Raw genomic sequence first — 20,175 nt, 5'->3', positions numbered from 1 at the left:
CTTCTCCCTTTCATAGGAGCGCTTGCAGTATTGCTCCTAAATACGTGCTTCTCGTTACAAATTGTTTAAATCTATGGCCAGATTCAGGAAAGCCTTTAATCTTGTAGCCTCTGTAGGCTGCACCTCTGTAGTAGGAAATGGAGAACTGGCTCCATTTTATATGGATTAGGACCCTAATTTTAAGCATGTGTTTAAGACCCATTAATGTCTATAGGACTTATGCATGTGCTTAAGTGCTTTTCTGAATTGGGGCCTTTGTGGTTATGCCACAGTGATAAGCACTGCATCTCAGTACCATGCCCATTTATTAAGGGGAACACAAGATGATCTCTGTATCGCTCAGCTCTGTATGAAACAGGCTTTGTGGTTGGTTGTAGTTTCTTGAAACTCTTTATTTAGCTCACATACTGTCCGATCAAAATGGTTTCAAAACACTGACAATGATGAGATCTTTGCTGGCATTTAGAATTGCTCACGTTAAGCTATGGTATGTATGACATGACAGTTCTCGTCCCTGGAGATACTGCTGACTGCACATGCATACATATTTGTAGTGACACTTTTTAAAAGAAACAAACAAAATTCTAATCACTTATCTTTATTAAAATAAATTGCTACTCTCCTGATGTTTACTATGTAAGCAAAGCACGTACTGCAACAAGGAATATCCAGGGACCAGTGCAATTTGCAGTAGAACAGGAAATCCCTGTTCTGAATTTTCCAGTGGTTTGTGAAAAGAGGCAAAAACAACTGAAGAGGGAGAGACCAGAAAGACAAATGGACAGAGGCAATGCAAAGTTGCAAAACCTAGGGAAAGGGATAGAAGTCTCACAAAAAACAAAGACCTGTGGAAATCTAACATCAGCTGATAAGAAATGAAAGCATATCCCTTTTGAGTTAAACAAGGACTTTAAGAAAGCACAAAGATAACTTTAAGAAGTCAGGTGATCACTGAAAATATTACAGGAAATAATGTCACTCCCCTCAAACTGACAAAATGTCCTTGCACCTACTTACATTGAAAGGTAGCCTACTATTAATCATTAGTTTCTAGTAATCCCATCTGTGCCCCATGAATCTAAAAATCCTTGGCATCTACAGTGCCAGTTAAAGCAATGCATGGATATCCAGTGGTTTGTGTACACTTCTCCCAAAACGAACGCCAACCATGTGATGCTATCATGTAAGCATTAACTCATTTCACAGAAATCTGGTCTGGCCATATCCTGTCTAATCCACATATTGCTATACACCCAGCACTGTAATATCTGATTGCTGTATCAGAGCTATAGTCAGATAAGGGTGGTTAACATGTTTAGTTCATGTTGCTGTATCCTCCTGTAGAACAAGATTGTTTTAATTCAAGGCTAGGGTTATAATTAGCTTTCAGAACAGACCAATGTTATACTGCAAACGGGTGCTGCTAATCTGCTCAGTGTATTTTGGAATGCTGGTGTGAAAAATCCCCATTATATTAGGATTATGCCACAAACCACACTGCTGGTCAGATGATAATACTCAGCATGAACTTGACACAAGAATATCCAATCACATTTCTGAGTCACCTCCAGATGTACAGTTTGGGTTCACTGGTAATGATGGTGCACCACTGTGGACTGCAAAACCTATATGGCATTTCAAAAGAGCACAGTTCATAGTTAGTCTTGTCTGTTTTCAGTTACACTTCCTGAGTTTGATTTAGAAAGTGGGAAGGGCTGCCCACGGACAAATGGATCAATTGCCCTGGGAAATGCACTGATTCAGCATATCTCACAGGCAGGCTTTAATAGCAGGGTGGATGATCAAGGTACTAAAAGAAAAGGAGTACTTGTGGCACCTTAGAGACTAACCAATTTTACTCCTTTTCTTTTTGCAAAGACAGATTAACACGGCTGTTACTCTGAAACCTGTCAAGGTACTAAAGGGGCACTCAAGTATATAGGTAGTGGACCTGGGGGTACAGCAGTGGTTTCTATCATATACAGGGTTTACAGTTTGGTTCAATGGCTCTCAGCACCCCCACTCTACAAATTGTTCAGGCACCCCAGCTCTAGGAAGACAAGGCCATTGCAGAGAAGCTAAATGAATTCTTTGTGTCAGTCTTCACTACAAAGGATGTGAGGAAGACTCCCACACCTGAGCCATTCTTTTTAGGTGACAAATCTGAGGAATTGTCCCAGATTGAGGTGTTAGTAGAGGAGGTTTTGGAACAAATTAATAAATTAAACAGTAATAAATTTCCAGGACATAAGAACATAAGAATGGCCATATTGGGTCAGACCAAAGGTCCATCTAGCCCGGTATCCTGTCTTCCAACAGTGGCCAATGCCAGGTGCCCCAGAGGGGATGAACAGAACAGGTAATCATCAAGCGATCCATCCGGTCGCCCATTCCCAGCTACTGGCAAACAGGGACACCAGAGACACGATCCCTGCCCATTCTGGCTAATAGCCATTGATGAACCTATCCCATGAATAAAGAAAAGGAGTACTTGTGGCACCGTAGAGACTAACAAATTTATTTGAGCATAAGCTTTCAGGAGTGAGCTGTAGCTCACGAAAGCTTATGCTCAAAAAAATTTGTTAGTCTCTAAGGTGCCACAAGTACTCCTTTTTGTTTTGTGAATACAGACTAACACGGCTGCTACTCTGAAACCTATCCCATGAATGAATCTAGTTCTTTTTTGGACCCTGTTATAGTCTTGGCCCATAGGGTATTCACCCAACAGGTCTGAAGGAACTCAAATTCGAAATTGCAGAACTACTAACTGTGGTATGTAACCTATCACTTAAATCAGCCTCAGTACCAAATGACTGGAGGATAGCTAATGTAACTCCGATATTTAAAAAAGGCTCCAGAGGTGATCCTGGCACTTACAGGCCGGTAAGCCTAACTTCAGTACCAGGCAAACTGGTTGAAACTATAGTAAAAGAATAGAATTATCAAACACACAGCTGAACACAGTATGTTGGGGAAGAGTCAACATGGCTTTTTTAAAGGGAAATCATGTCTCACCAATATTTAATATTCTTTGAGGGGGTCAACAAGCATGTGGACAAGGGTGAGCCAGTCAATATAGTAAACTTGGACTTTCAGAAAGCCTTTGAAAAGGTCCTCACCAAAGGCCCTTAAGCAAATAAGAAGCCATGGGATAAGAGGTAAGGTCGTCTGATGGATCAGTAATTAGTTAAAAGATGGGAAACAAAGGGTAGGAAAAATTGGTCAGTTTTCACAATGGAAAGTAGTAAATAGCACGATCCCCCAAGGATCTGTACTGGGACCAATGCTGTTCAACGTATTTGTAAATGATCTGGGAAAACAGGGGGGCAAATAGTGAGGTGGCAAAGTCTGCAGATTATACAAAATTATTCAATGTAGTTAAATCCAAAGCTCACTGCAAAGAGTTACAAAAGGATCTCAGTAAACTTGGAGGACTTGGCAACAACCTGACAGCTGACATTCAAGGTTAATAAGTGCAAAGAAATGCCTCTTGGAAAACATAATCCCAACTGTACATACAAAATGATGGGGTATAAATTATCTGTTACCACTCAAGAAAGAAATCTTGCAATCACTGTGGATAGTTCTCTGAAAACAGCTTCTCAATGTACAGTGGCAGTCAAAAAAGCTAATAGAATGTTAGGAACCATTAAGAAAGAGATAGATAACATGAAAATATCATAATGCCATTATATAAGTCCACAGTATACCCACATCTTGAACAGTGCATGCAGGTCTGATCACCCCCATCTCAAAAGTAGATATATTAGAATTGGAAAAAGCATAGCGTGGCAAGAAAAAAGATTAAAGGTAAAGAACAGCTTCCATATGAGGCTAGATTAAAAAGGCTGTGGACTGTCCATCTTAGAAACGAGACGACTGGGGGGGGGGATATGATAGAGGTCTACAAAATCATGAATGGCATGGAGAAAGTCAATAGGAAAGTGTTATTTACCCCTTCACATAACACAAGAACCAGGAGTCACCCAGTGAAATTAATAGGCAGTAAGTTTAAAACTAACACAAGGAAGTGCTTCTTCATCCAATGCACAGTCAACCAGTGGAACTCGATGCCAAGGGATGTTGTGAAGGCCCAAACTATAACTGGGTTCAAAAAAGAATTAGATAAAATCATGGAGGATTAGCCAACGTTGTCAGGGATGCAACCCCATGATCTGGTGTCCCTAAACCTCTGACTACCTGAAGCTAGGACTCAACAACAGGGAATGGATCACTCCACAATTGCCCTGTTCTGTTCATTCCCTCTGAAGCACCTGGCATTGGCCTCTGTCAGAAGACAGAATACTGGGCTACATGGACTGTTGGTCTAATTCACTATGGCCATTTTTATGTTCTTGTGATCTAAGCCAGTGGTGGGCAACCTGTGACACATGGGCCCATCAGGGTAATCCGCTGGTGGCCCGCCAGACCATTTGTTTACATTTGCACAGCCGCCCGCAGCTCCAATTGGCTGCAGTTTGCTGTTCCCGGCCAATGGGAGCTGCGGGAAGCGGTGGTCAGGCCTGCGCTGCTTCCTGCAGCTCCCACTGTCCGGGAACGGTGAACTGCAGCCACTGGGATCTGCGGGCGGATGTAAACAAACAGTATGGTGGCCGGCCAGCAGATTACCCTGACGGGCCATGTGCGGCCCGCAGGTTGCCCACCACTGGTCTAAGCGGTACTGATTGGCTTAGATGACCCCCTTGCATACATGTGTGAATGTAATAGATGGGCTGTTTCCTGTGCAATACATGGTGTAATAAACTCATTGCATGCATAGAGAGGAGTCAAGACTTTATGTTAACCATGCCATAAACAAACTTTCCGAAAGAGGACACTGAAGACCACACAGCCATTTTACGTTGCCGCATCTAGTTTTTTTGATGACACATTCTGGCAGTGTGGTGTGCACACAGTATCTGAGTAGTACTAGACGCAGTGATTTAAAAGAGTGAGTGGAAGTGATGTGACTGTCTCTGCAGGAGCCCATGGGACCATACTGCTATACTTCCCTCCCAGAATGCCTGATATCCATGACTCATAAAAATAATGCTGAGAAACATCTTTCCCCTTTTATTGCCTTAAAATGCACCAGGTTGTACCAGCTGCTGTGTTTCTGGGGGAGAGAGGGGGGAAACTACCCTTCAATTTGCTACTGAGGCCCTATTCCCCCCGCATCCAGCAAAACATGAAGTACTCTGGCTAGAAACACCATTTAGCTCAGACTTGATTTTAAGCAAATGTTGCTCTCAGACCAAAACAGCAGGAGCTCATTAAATTTTGGCAGCACAGTCATGTGACCCCCCCCCCCCCCCAGGAGCCATATGCAACACATCCAACCTGTCTCATTGTCTTCAAAGAACTGACTCTCACTCCACAAGCTTCCTGTCCCAGCATGCACTGGATCTTCATGTAATACCTGGGACAGCCTTTTGAGGAACTGTCACTACCTCAGTGTTTCCTAATCCTATTCTGGACCATGAGGGGAAAAAAAAACTTCCCTAGATGTTATGATGAGTATTGAGAGCTAATAATTTTCCCCTGCTGTACATCCATGTAAGGAAATGGGTAACAAAATCTACGTTTTTATAGGGATCTACAATACGACTTAATGCAGCAATAAAAGTGTATGTTAGAAGCTACAGCTACTTCAGCTACTCTGACGCAACAGTTTGTTGCTACTTACCTCAGTTACTCTATAACCAAAGGGCTACCACAGCCAATACAAACATTTTAGCATCCCATTTTGAGTGAAAGTTATGTAAAACCACAGGGCAAAGGCTGCACATGCTCTCTCTTTGTGTAAATTATTATCTCCTGTGACTTATTCTCTCTCCTTTCCATATGCCTATCTCTTGCTTTTGCATCACAGAAACACATGATTCCCAAAGGAGGAAGGCTCTGATGAAAACCAGCTGTGTAGACCTTTTCAGCAAAAACATGTGGGGGGTTTTCATGGGCCAAGTAGCCTGCTATGTAGCTACCAATGTTCAGGTTTAGCTGTTTAGAATATGAATCTAATGAATGTGCCTACAGAAGAAAGTATCTGTTCTGGATGAAGACGATCATCTGACACTCACTTCTGAAAGAACTAGAAGCTGAAGCAGATAAATGCAATACAAACAAACAACCGATTAGATTCAAACTCTCTCATCCCCACAAACTCTCATTTCTCTACATGGGAATTGCATATGGCATAACCTGTAGCATATTTGGAATGCAATAGGGTGGCAGGTCATGAGATCCCTGAGTTTAAATGCTGAAGGAGAAAACAGTGCTGTCTCCATACTGTGTTTATATGTGCATTTGTATTCTCTTAAAGACTATGGGCTAAATTCACTACTGGGGTAACACAGAATTACTTCATTGGAGCCTCACTTGCTTATACAAACAAAGAATTCTGTGGCTTTGTATTAGAAATTTTCATTTAAAAAAATCCCCAACTTCCCAAGTAAACCTGATGGCTGGCATTCTCCAGTACTCTACACAGATTTGTTTTGGGATTTGTCTCTGGCGCGCCTCTCACATCAGGAGTAACGCAATCGAGGTAATTTACACCAGTGTAAGCCTCATCTCAATGAGAGTAGAGTCAGACTCCAAATATCTATTGAGTAATCTGGTGTCAGTGTCTCAGCTACTTTACACTTCAATTATCTTTTCAAAACACAGAAACCCAAGGCACCGGCACTAAATTTATACAAATTGATCATCTCCTGAAATGCTTTAATCTCCATCCTTGAGCATTATGTTAAATGAAGCATCATCAGAAAAATAAGACATTGCAAGCAAAGGCACAGTTCTATATAATAAATTGTTGTGATTGAGTCTTCCACTAGGAGTCCCTGCAACTCCAACTCAAGGGACGCAGAGCCAGAGTCTGATCTCATTTACACTGCTATAAAGCCAGAGTAGCCCCAGTAAGTTACATGGAATTGCACCTTGGAGCAGGTTTCACTTGGAGGCCAGCATGCCTAGTGGCCAGGCCATGGCTTGACAGTCCTTCAACCCCATAGCAGGTTTCGCTCTGGGGCCAGCAGGCAGACTGTAGCCAATCAATTCCCCAGTACTCCAAAGCTCTCCTGGACAGATTGAGAAAGATAAAGAGACCCAGGCCTTCCCTCTGCACTGGGTCCTGGCCTAGGACCCAGTGGGGAGAAGGGTGGAATGTCTTGTCACCTCTTCCTGGTGCACCTGACCAGCCTCTTCCTACCTTCCCACATTCTCTTCTCTTTGACGTGTGGTCACAGCCTACTTTCCTGCCCAGTTGGAGTACCCAATCAGTCCCAGAAGCTCAATCATTCCAGCTCTCTTCCTAGTCTCCAGTTATGCTCCATCAGCAGTGTGTGTAGGAGGGAAAAGGGGCAGGCCCCTACAATCCCAGTTGGGCCTTACCAGACCCTCTCCTGTGGACTGCTTTGTCCTCAGAAGCTGCAAACTAGGTTCCTCCCTTCAAACTGTCTCTCGTTCATCCTCCCTCCCTGCTTGACTGTCAGAGTCTTTTTCTGAGCAGATCCTCCACTTGGAGCATGCCCCACCGTACTGCGCCTTCACTCCCTTAGGTTCGGTAACCCCCCTCACCACACCAGCTTACATCAGGTCTGAACTTGCCTGGAGGCAAGTGTCAACTAGCCAAATGAAATAAGAAGTGTTGTGTTTTTGTTTTGTTTTGTCTTTTTTTTTTATGGGGTGGGGGGAGGGAAGGCACAGACATTCAGCCAGGAACAGTCTTTTCTTAGAGGGGGGCAGAAAACAATGAACTGATCTGACAGCATCTTTATCACTCCTGGTGCTTGGTTACTGCAGCGTATTGAGCCATATGAGTGAATTTCTTTGGAAGCCTGTTTGTGAAAAATAACAGCTAGTGCATGAGTTCAGCGGCTGCATTTCAAATGGAAATAGCTCTTTTCTTTAAAATAAAACCCTCAAAGAATCAAAAGGCACTAGTCCATATAAAAGACTAGGTATTAGTCCATATAAAGGCCTTTGTGTTGCACAAGGCACACAGCAAAGAATCGCTGCCCCAAGGACTATCCTTAATGAAGTGGTAGATGGTACATGTGAAAGGCCTGGCATTCTAACTGGTTTGTGATGTGCGTTCTCCTGTCTCAAAATGCAGACTTTTCTGTTCATCCCTAGGAAGCTGCAGGAGAGCTGAAGTATACTAGCATGCTGAGCATAGTGCTTTTGCAATGAGTTATCCATATCCTATTTCCCTTGCAACGGCTTTCATATATCATTTGTTGACAGGAATATTCTCATCCTGGGTCTATGTAAAACACATATGAGATTCCCAGTGCCAAAGAGGTCGTTTCAATATTCTGATGTAGCATGATTTCAGTAAGAGGTTCTCAAAATGTGGTGCGTGACCACTGGTGGAGTTCTTGCTTGTGGTCTGGTGGCAAGACCCTGATAGTGGACGCCAGCTCTGTGACAAGATAGTACACTACATCACTGCTCCTGACCAACAGTTGGAGAGCTCAAGGCCTGTGACCTCACAACAGCCATGCCCCTAGCCCCTGATTGGCTGGACAGACAGCATTCTCATTGGATACCTGGCCTCTATAAAGATCCCAACAAGAAGAAGAAGCTGGCCTGAGCAACAGGCCATTGCCTATTGGTTGCTGCCTCGACTGCATTGCCTCGCTACCTTGTGTAACTTTACCTTGCCATCCTCCTATCTCACCTGATCCTGCCCTGCTGTGTGGCCTGACTTTGCCTTACTGCCTTACCTAACCCACTGACCTAGCCCCTTGGATTGGAGCTCCGCTGGTCAGCCACAGGGAGTATAAATTTCTAAGCATCTAAGTGACTTCACAGTCTAAGCCCTATTTTTCAAAAGTGACTTAGGTACTTAGAAGCCTAAGTTTCCTTGAAAGCCAATAAGACTTAGACTCCTAAATGCCAAGGACTTTTTTAAAAATTGACTTAGCCTAAGTGGATTTTTCAATTCATTAGCAATTTTGAAAAAATTGGGGAAAAATTTAGTTTCAGGTTGAACCGAAAACAATTTTTAAAAACTTTCTAGTGAATTGAAAAGTTGGGAAAAAATTGTTTTGGGGGTTTGAGCATTTAACATTTTAAAGTTGTTTTCAATAAACGTGAAGGAAATTTTGAAACAAAGCCATTGTGCGCTGAAAAACTGGAATGTTTCATTTCCAAAATGGTAAAACAAACATTCTGGCTTTTTCAACATTTATTTTTTACAACACATAACTGATATGAATTTGCAAAACAGTGTGACGATGTTGAATCTGCATTATTTACCCCGCCCCCAACCAAAAAAAAGTTTGACAAAAAAATTTCACTCAGCTCTACTCTTAAGTCACTTAAACACTTCTGAAAATGTTGCCCAGGGTGCTAATTCTCCTGCACCTGTCAACTCGTATTAAAAGACCTGCTAAAATAAATCTAATAGGTTTCTGCTATTAATTTTCCATGTAAACGAATGCTGCAGTTGCTCCAGGGATGTTGTATTATCATGAATGGGAGAGAGGTGTCCACACAATCTTAAAGATGTGGTCCATGTAATGGTGAATGGAAGGGGAAGTATTGGGAGTGGGATTTGGAAGTCCCCCTGAGACACCTCTTGATTTCAGTGGGAATTAGGGGCCTAAGTACTTTTCAGGATCTGAGCCTGTATCTGTAGAGAGTCATTTTCTCATTGTCCTATAACATCCAAAATTAGATCTGCATCTGCTGCAATTCGACCTCTGACATAAAACCATTAAATAGAAGGATCACGTGTAAGCTGATGAAAAGCTCATATGCTCTTGGGTTGCTGTATATTTTGTTGCCATGCCTAATGAAGGAAGAACATTGCTATTTCAGAGCTACATGCAGTTTTATAAATGAGACACTGTTTATAAAGTTGATTTGCCAGCACTCAATTTAGAAAGCAAGTTTTCCCAGGCACTGAGTTTCTGTGAAATTCTCTGTGTTACTAATCCTCATTGCACTGGTCTGAGGGTAAAGAGAGGAAAAGATGGCCCTATGACAATTCATTTGGCTGGCATTCTGAGGTTGTTGCAGCTGTCCGTTTTAACAGGAACAGAAGCCTTGCTAATCTTAATGTCATAAACTTTGGCGGGATCTGTGATACTCTAGTTACCCGGTAACAGATGAGGGGTATTAAGTTTGTGAACAGTGTTGCAAATTAAGTTCTTCGTGCCTGAAGGAGATGATCTCCTCTGCATTCTAGGATTAATGATGTATCCCACATTGTCTTCAAAGGACCTTTTCACTCTTGCACAATTTCAAAACAAACATTTTGTTTGTCTTGCCTACATTGTAGACTCAGTCAGAAACCTCCCTTTCTCGTCTTTTGGCATGAATAGAATTTTCCTTGTAACAAAAGAAAATGTACCCTCCGCAAGCACAACATTCTTTCAAGTCACCCAGCTGCAGATACGCACTTGTACTGTACACTGTAGAGCTCAGTTTTGTACACCTCGCACATGCAAAGCTGCCAATGAAATGTGCTTTTGTAAGGACCAGAGATGGTTAAATGTGGGGAAACCCCCCAAAAAAACTGATTCATAAATATTTTCTCAGATAGAAGCCTTGAGTTGAATTAGCCATGATATGCAGGGTCATATTGGACCACATCTTCAGTTACTGCCAAGGAATTTAAGGCCTGATCCAAAAGCCTATTGAAGTCTGTGGAAAGAATTCCACTGACTTTAATGGGCTTTGCATCAGGTTCACACAGTGCATATCAGGGAATAGCATCAAGCACAACATTGCACTCCACTGATTGAGGGGCTGCTAAGTGCAAGGCGGTCTCCGGGCATAAGTTAGAGCAGCCCATGGGCTCTACTGTTTTTAGTGCAGCTCTTGGATACTCCTACAGAAATGGGGGAAAACACCTTGAAAAACACCTCATTTGTTTTGAGAAGGCTATGACCTCTACTTCCAAATCTGATTAAAGGGACTTTCCTCAGACAGAGAACATCAAACTTCAAAGGAGGGGCAGATGGTTCAGAATTAGACCTGTGTGTGTACACATGAACAGTGCAATCAAACAAATAGGACCTCTTCTACCATGATTTTAAACTCTCCAAACTCAGTTATATATCTATAGCTATAGATTATGTAAAATATATACAACAAAAGCTTCACTCACTCATTCTCATGTGTTACTCTAGAAGAAAAGTGCTTTTTCATACACATTTTGGGTCTGTAATGGAATAACTGTACTTTGATAGGAACCTTTAACACACTAGTGAGGTTATTGTATATGGTAACATGGAAAAAGCTTTTTGAGCAAGGATCTGCAATATTCTTGTGATGATGAAGCCCACATTTTCACCTGCTGTTGGATGTCTCAGCTGCCTGGTGAGCAGATGTGAATCAGATGCTATATTCACTGCACCATCTGTTCTACATTCATCTGGATTTTTTTTTTGTTCATTTATTGGGTGAATTTAGTGCTTGTGAAAAGTGCTGGACTGGCAAAAAGTCCTCTATTTATATCTGCCAGACAGAAACAACATCAACATAAGCAGTACAAGCTTCCCCACAATATCTCACCAGTAGTAGTTCATTCTCCACTCCCACTCAGCCCTTCGCTGCTTCTGTGACTGTTAACGAAGTTGACATATAGCACATAGTGTGCTGGCAGATTTTGTAATGTAGAAACTCATCCACTTTGAACAAGACTGAGTTCATCACTGCACATCCAGTCTGCAACTGGGTGCTTCAGTAAGATAATTAATAGTGGGTAATTTGGACCATTGTTTTCACTAAATTGGGTTCATATTCCCCACTGGACTGCCATCAGGCAGTAATAACTTTCAGTCACCAATAAGTAAGCTGAATCTGAACCAGTGAATGGCTCTATAGTCCATTTCTAATCTCATGCGCCATTCAGTTTATCCTGTTATCCCTTCCAAAAATATGAAATCTTAGGTGCCCAAAGAGAGAGTGCTGATAAATCTACATATATGGGAGGGAAGTAAGAAGATGCTAAAGAAACAACATTGCCATAAAAATTAAATATATGTAAGAAAAGCCTAAAAAAGCAAAACTTCTACATCTCTCCTCTTCTTCTTCTAGCATCTTTAGAGCTAAGGAGCTGCTGACATCTCCAAAAGGTCGAACTGCAGGGGAAAAGCCATAAAAACGCAAAGCTGCAAGACCAAACTGAGGGAGCTACAGGCCGCCAACCTCAGTTCTTGCAAACCAGACCACCCTCAGGGCAGGTCCTTTAGCACTATCCAAGACCTCTTGTATGACTGCTGTAAATGCTAAATAAAGCACACACTCTTGTTTGACAGGTTTCAGAGTAGCAGCCATGTTAGTCTGTATTCGCAAAAAGAAAAGGAGTACTTGTGGCACCTTAGAGACTAACAAACTTATTTGAGCATAAGCTTTCGTGAGCTACAGCTCACCTCTTGTTTGACTTGCACTTTACTCTGTGCCGGTCCAGTCTTGTGAAACTAGGCACAGTGCAGCGACCAATGAGCCCAACATATTCTAAAGGGAAACGATACTTTATTTGGTTTCAAGGCCTATTCTGATCTTGTCAACTTGCCTGTGAGTATCTATGCCCTATACAGGGATTGCTCAGGTTCATGGGTGCCTATTTGATTTCTATTCTGCCTTTTGCTGTATACTCTTGTGCCCCCATCCAGGGGCCTCCTTTGTGGGAAGCTGGAAGCACAGAACAATTCAGGCAAGAGAGATGATCTCAGAAGCACTCTCAGCAATATGGCTAAAAAACTCCAAATACACAGCAATACGATCCACATATCTGAGGAGGAATAACAACGTGCAGTGTTTATCTGAGCATCACAGGGCATACTTAATTATCTAGCTGGCCTGTTTGTATTTGCACTGGCATTTTTCATCTAGGTTTTAATTAATCTAAGTTTTATGGATCAGGATTCCATGGAGCTGTTTGCACTTCAGGGCATTCCTTATATTCCCTAACCTCCATCCCTGCATCTTTAATCCAACCTTTGGTTAATCAGTATTACACAGCTCGGAGAACATTGCTTGTTTAGAATGCACACAGTTATACATGTTCTGCAGTACCCAAACAGGCCTAGACATGCCAGGGCAAGTTGTGCTGGCCTTATCTCTGTCCTTTTCTGATTCAGTCTGTTTAAACAAGGCTGGGAATGTTCTTCTAACATAATGTTTTCTATTTAAAGTACAGTAGCTCTATTATAGAATCTACTTTTTCCTTCAGTCAGTTGATTCATTTTGTTGTTCCTTTTGTGTGAATTATTAAATGGTTTTCCCGCAGTCAAATTCTGCTGTCATTTTCAAGGATAAGTCTATACTGACTTCAGTGGGAGCTGACCCTATGTAACTGATAATAGAAATTAGCTCTTGGTGTTTGTTTTCACTTGGTTTCAGATAGGAGTGATACCACCTGTATGCATGATTGTAAAATGCTTATAACAGATGAACAAGGCATTTGGGAGCCGGGGTTAATAAAGGAGAAAAATGTGTTATTGTTTGTATTTTTGCTTCTTTAGCATGTATTACCTCTTCCTGACCTCCCAGGGAACCAACAGATATACCCTTAAACAAGGAATCAGGACTTCTTACGCTTCTTAACACATGTGGCAGGACACATTGATTCTTCAAACACTAACTCACCCAAAGCCTACTGACCATGGTGGAAGTCTTTCAATTGACTTCAACATGCTTTGTATCAGGCCGTTGAGCAGTACCACTGATATCAATGGGACTACTCCATCTGTATAAAGTTCCTCATGTACTATAGGGTTTACAAGACTGGGCTCTTGTCTGCAGCTGGGTGCTTTAGCAGAGCAGTAATTATAGAGTAGCTGTGACCATTAAATTCAGTGGGAATTTTGAACATGCAAGGAATACACAACTGAGCCCTGTGGTCAAAATTATCAAATTTCAGGCAGCCAAATTTCAGGCACCCAAACTTAGCTGGAGGAACATATATAAAAGTGACCTGAACATGTGCAGCTCTTACTGACTTAAGTGGTCACTGACTGACTTTTCTCGGTGCCTATGCTTTAGGCACCCAACTTGAATGTTTGGCCTGAATTCTTAGGAAAATAGCTCTTTCATGACCACCTTGCATACACCATATAGGGGCTGGCTAGATTTTTCGGCTTCTATCTGCACCTTCCCGATGCAGCTGTCAATCCTTTAACTACATTTGAAATAGTTTCCAAGATGTGCAAATCAAGCACTCAATCCCAAGACAACTTTACAATTCAATGTCTCTTCTGTGACAAGTCACTAATTTAGGGTTGGATGCAAAACTGACTGGAGTCAATGGGAGTCTTTCCATTGAGTTAATGGGCTTTGGGCCAGGTACTTACAATTTCCTCCAGCCACCGTTTTTGTATCTAACAGACAGAGTTATATATTAAGAATAAACGTGGAACACAGGCAACTTAACCACTGCAAAAGGAAATTCACCTTACATGTTTCTTCATAAAACTCTCTGCCGCCCCAATAAAAGGTAAAACTTAAACTCTCTCCTCCAATGAAATTCTAAGAATGTCTCCCTCAAATAAGAAATCCCCAAGTAAATATGCTAGAATAAATATTAACAGAACTATAGTCTCCAAGGTAAAACACTTGGAATGGGTTTTGCACAAACACTTTTTCCCCCAGTTAGGTAATTGCTGCAATTTTCTTGTTAAAGGTGTAATGCTACAAACTGTCGACAATAACAACCCTACCTACTAAACTGTCAGCACCTCCTATTAACACACGGTGCTACAGTTTCTTCATAGGGCTGAAAATAACTATCTATGAGAAGGAAACTGAGAACTGACCTGTGGGTGGAAAGTATTCCGCCTTCTCATACTGCAGAGAAATCTTGCTGTGATGGAACAACTCCATCAGCCTTTTCCTTAACACAGCAACTGCTACTCAAGCATTTGCACTAAAGGGAAAGAGGTGCAGGCAGGCGGTTCAGACCAAAACATTAGATTTAGGGGTTTTTTAAACTTAATTATAGCAGGATCAGCACCCCAACTGGTAATATTTAAGTTCCATAAATTTCCAGTCGAACCCCCTTTTCAGTCAAACCATAATTTTCTCAAACTTTCATTTTAGGCCACTGTATTTGAGACTTGGTCATAGCCTGTAGGTAATATCATAGAATCATAGAATATCAGGGTTGGAAGGGATCTCAGGAGGTCATCTAGTCCAACCCCCTTTGAGTGTGTGCACGTCTGAAAGTTTGAGCCAAAATGTTTCAACAATGTTTTAATATAAAGAGAATGATAACCAACTCTGTTTGAACAGACCTCCATCGGAAACGACTGGGAGAAGAAAGCTGAATTTTGGCATGGAAATAGCTCTCACTGAGGAGAAATACATTTGGAGAATTTGGGTGATATTTTTTATTGATTTCACTGAGTTATGGCTCTTTGAAAACTCCTTGTAGAGATACACAGTGCATTTGCACAGAGGTTTTTTTAGTAGTGTAGGCTTTGTTGCATAGTTTAGCTGCGTAATGAAGAGTATACTGATGGTTCAGTCTGTGCAGGCCTTAAAAGGTGAAGGAGTTTAGAAATGCCTGGTTTGTTAAATATGTGTAAGCAGAGATTTCACTCATTTAATAAAATCATCAGAAACAGCATGTCATGGATAGTGTAAAGCTGCTCCCTCTGCAATATGGCAGCACCCTGCTAAACAGAGTCTGATGATTATATGACTGTATAAACAAACACTCACTGTTGTAATGACTATTGTTTTGCCCCTGATAGTTACATGGCAAGTATTTGTAAACCAGTTAAAACTTCCGAAATAAATAAATAGTTGTTTTTTAAAGAAGAAGGGCTGCTGTGCACCAGGCAGGGCTAATGCCAAGTCCCAGAGAGGACAGAACATCGATTGAGATTGCTTTCTTTTACAAAACCCGGGAAATGGCTTACGAAAACTAAGTTAAGTTTTATGTTAAGGTTTTATTATTAAGCAATCTGTTATCTCTGCCTGCCCCATTGTACATAACACAATAGTCTTCAACTATAACTACAGTTTAACATAGAGTTTTTCTACATGGGTGTAGCATCTTGTATGTTATAGTACTATGTCTATGCCATGCCAAGTCTATGAAAGTACACAGTATCCACACCTGCACCATGTATTAGGGCTAATTTACACCCTGGTATGCACATGAGGTTGTAAGACCCCCCCCCCCAAATGCATGGCCATGTTACATGTGCCAGGATCTTGTTTCCAGAGCACAAGGGCTGCATAGCTACTGCTTCCCTCCCCCCACCCCACCCACAGGCAAGTGGTTAGGGTGGAGGTGGAAGGGGAAAGGGAATAGTATGCAGAGCCATTGCTCCTCCCCACCCCATGCAAGTGGAGCTAGCTGGGGCTGGGCACATGAAGAAAAGGAAGTAGTGCCCTTTGAAGAGATGCAGACCACTACCCCTTTGCCAGATGTGACCCTGTGCAACTTCAGCACCTCCTCTCTCAGTCACAATCCCTCAGGGGACTACTCGTAGGATGGTGCAGCTAATACACCACACACTACTAATGGCTGGGCCAAAGGCACACTATAGCACTGAATATGGCACAGGGATGGAGACTTTCATATGTCACCTTAGAGAGCTGGGTCCTATTCCCATTTCTACCAACTGTGACCTTGTGCAGCCTCTCAATACCTTGCTTAAAAACTGGTAGGAAAGAGAGTTGCCTGCCTCCTAGGGAAAGGGTACTGAGACCTTGTTCAGTAGCAAGGGTTGTGAACTGCAGAGAAGTATTAACATGAGTTGGTAGAAGAGGCAAATCCAGGCTTTCCGGTCTCCTAGGCCAAAGAGTATTTTGAGTGAGCTTTTACCTGAGATGCAAGCAGGCATGCAGGGTTGCAACTCAAACCCTGCTAAATTGCAATAGTGTACATAAAACATAAAGTAAAAGAGACAACAATAATAATACAATTCTTGGACTAAATTTAAACTAACAAGTCTGTTTTCACTGTGCAAACTCTAAGAAATAAACAAATAGGCATCATGAATAGTCAAAAGTATGTTACATTCTTGAATACATTCTGTTTTAATTATCAAAAATGTGATTAGAAAGAGCAATTGGGAATTTTTTTCTTTTTTTAAATGTATGATTTTTAATCATAGCAGCATCTCATTAAACCCAGAGCTGAAATGAAATATCTCAATGCATTGATTCTGTGCGCTAATCCCACTGTAGGACTATAATCTTTCTAACTGCTGGTTGCACTGGATTTCTAATTTACACGGTGACTGTGAGCTTTGGAGTCCGTCTCCAAAGGATGCTGAAAGATGTGGCTGTCTTACTTCTACCAACAGTAATTGGCTACCACTGCCATCATATACTAGGGCAATGAGGAAAAGGCTAAGGAATTCCAAGATCAACATTCATACTGGAGGAAAGGATGCAGATTTTATACTGACATTACTTTTTCCTAGAACAAACTTCCAGTGATTAATGAAGTGTCAGAAAAAAATATGACTGAAATATCCAAGGAAAAAAACACAGGGCAGTTATAAAATATGTGAAATACAAATAGAATACTCTGTCTGTCCTGGAGTCTGAGCTGGATTATACCTAGGGAAACAGGCCCAGATATTGTCCTGTCATTAAGTTCTTGTTCATCCAATATTTTTTCCGATAATTAATAGCTAATGCCTGTTTACCCCTTTTGAATTATTTCAACTCACAGGAAATTCTTGCTGGCTGAAGTGACACACACAGATGGGGTCAGAACTGTGCTCTCTGAGCTATGGGCTTCCTTTGCAGTCCTGTATTGGCCAGTCACATAGTGATCTGCATCTGGGTTATGCAGGACTTGGGGAATTCGAAAGACTAGATACTTTATTATTAATTATTATTATTATTATTATTATTATTCCTATCTACTAGATAGTTATTCATAATACCTAACTCTCTATAATGCTTTTCATTCATCAAAGCGCTTGACAAAGAAGGTATCATTAGCCTCATTTTATACATGGGGAAACTAAGGCACAGAGCAGGGAAATGACTTGTTTGAGGTCACCAGCAGGCCAGTGGCAGAGCTGGGAAGAAACCTCAGGTCTCAGTCCAGTGCTGTAGCATTTGAGCCTCTCTTTAGCCTTAAAGCTACCTTGGAATCTGCAGATTGTATTTAATTTCACTTGCAATTTTACTTTCGTCTTCTTTCCAGCTCTGTAATTGTCCCATTACCATGAAGAATTTAGTGGGTTTTTATGAATGGGGAAAAAAATCCTGAAAGTGTTATGTTACCCATCAATAGGACTCTCTTGTGAAATGTGTGTCAGCATGGAGTGATCATTTTAAAAACTCTTCCATCCCCACTAAAAAGGAATAAAATAGGCCTGCATATTCATGATAGTAGAGAATGAAGAGTGCAGTAAGAGAAAGATCAGGTTAATCCAGATGCACATCAACTAGCCAATTCTTAAAATGACAAAGTTAAAACAAGAAATGCCAGAGATTTGGAAAGTCAGTATGGTCTAGCAACTTGGATACTGAATTAAGAGACAGAAGACTTGGGTGCTAGTCCTGGCTCTGTCACTGATCTGTTGTAGGACATTAGATGAGTCACTTCCTGTCTTGGTTTCCCCTTCACTCTCTGTCTAGCTTATCTACTTAGACTGTAAACTCTTTGGGGCTGGGACTGTCTTTCCCAATATTCTGTGCCTAGCTCAAGGGGCCTCCAGATCTTGGTTGGGCCTCTAGCTGTTACTGCAACACAAATAATAATAATAATTGGGGAGAAATCATCAATGCTTGCGAAAGAAAACCCCTTCTGCTATATCCCCTGACCACTGCAGTGCATGCTGGAGGAGTCTATATGCTCATTTAGGTCACTGTGAAACCATACAAGTATTACACATTTTAAAAAAAAATTCCCAGAATTTTTGTGGCTCCTTTTCTCCTTGATCCCCATGGTTACATTGTGTCTATGCTCAGTGTTTGCTCTTTGTCTGTGACAGACATTTCTCTCCTGATATTTCATAGCATTCATCACTGAAATATGCTAATTAAAATCACAGCTCCTATATGTGCCCTTCTAATGGAAAATAATAAAGAAAAAAGCAACAGTCAAATTAATGAGCATCTTTAGTTTGTAAAGTGTTTTTAATAGTTATCATGAAGGAAAAGTAATACTACTTCTGCAAGGCCCTCAGATGGGAGGTGCTATGAAATGCCACGACAAGACTGACAAAGAAAGGGAAAAGGTTGGTTTATTAACCACTTTTACAGATGGGGAACTGATGCTAAGAGAGATTAAATGACTTGCCTAAAGTCACACATGAGGTCTGGGACAGAGCCCAGATCCCTTAAGTCTCATTCCAGTGCCTTAACCACAAGACAATCCTTCCTCTCAATTCTTCCCTTTATTCTGTAACACAGATACTGAATGGTGCATGGATTACAAAACCAATTTGTGGCCTGATTGTGCCTCCCATATATATTGGAGAGCAGTAGAGACTCTCGGTGCCTGGAACTGCCCACAGCTCTGAAAAGGATGGGGGAAGCTATCTAATTGGGACCTACAGCAAGCTCTCCTGTTGTCTATATGTGGGAAGAATGCATGGCAGGCCAGGGGGAGAGGATGAGGTTGAAGGCGGAATGAATGTTGTAAAAGCAACAGTGCTGTCCAGTTTGAGACAAATAGCAACTTAGATGCCTGCTACCTGTGGGGACTGCACCTGGAACTGTACTATCTTTCCCACAGAGCTCTCTCTACTCAAGGCCACATTGACTTAAAGGGAGGCTCTGGAGGCTGCATAGGCACGGAAGCCATAGCACATGGCTCTAATAATGGGGAAGAGGAGCGTTCATTGTTAAACACCTAATTGGTCTGAGTATGCTCTGGCATGTCAATATCACCTTCCACAGGTTTAGCAAATACACTGGGTCAAACCCTGTGCTGACTGATGTTCTGTGCAATGCACTGGCTTAACTTGGGCTTTTTAAAAGTGTTAAATCAGCACAGAATTTGGCCCATTCCACTGAGTCTGGGTTTCATGTCTCTATGCACCCAGAGCACTGGTCTACAAATGAGCAGTGACAAGTTTGCTGAATCCGCTCCAGAATAAGCAAAGTCAATTTGGTCTTAAAAGCCCTGCAGCACGAGTAAGGGCACTTTCTCTGAACATAGACAAGCAGGCAGCTCTCTAATATCTACCAAAAGCAGGCCAGGGGAAGAGGTTTCCTGTGATATTGTTCAAGCGT

General features: G+C 41.7%; 2 protein-coding genes across 4 annotated transcripts in view; one reads left to right on the top strand and one right to left on the bottom strand.

Moving 5' to 3' along the window:
• The window catches only part of LHPP (phospholysine phosphohistidine inorganic pyrophosphate phosphatase), a 191,707-nt gene extending 179,574 nt beyond the window's left edge, over positions 1-12,133 (top strand). The window contains exon 7 of the mRNA XM_048859298.2: positions 12,055-12,133. Coding sequence (XP_048715255.1) covers positions 12,055-12,118 — 64 coding nt within the window. The 3' untranslated portion in view covers positions 12,119-12,133. The remainder of the gene's footprint in view (positions 1-12,054) is intronic.
• FAM53B (family with sequence similarity 53 member B) overlaps positions 1-20,175 on the bottom strand; it is a 124,709-nt gene that overhangs the window by 4,552 nt on the left and 99,982 nt on the right. The window lies entirely within an intron of this gene.

Source organism: Caretta caretta, chromosome 7 (genome assembly GCF_965140235.1).
Source record: "Caretta caretta isolate rCarCar2 chromosome 7, rCarCar1.hap1, whole genome shotgun sequence".
NCBI classification, from domain to species: Eukaryota; Metazoa; Chordata; order Testudines; family Cheloniidae; genus Caretta; species Caretta caretta.
The sequence above is the reverse complement of the archived record's forward strand: the minus strand, read 5'-3'. Positions and strand labels throughout refer to the sequence as shown.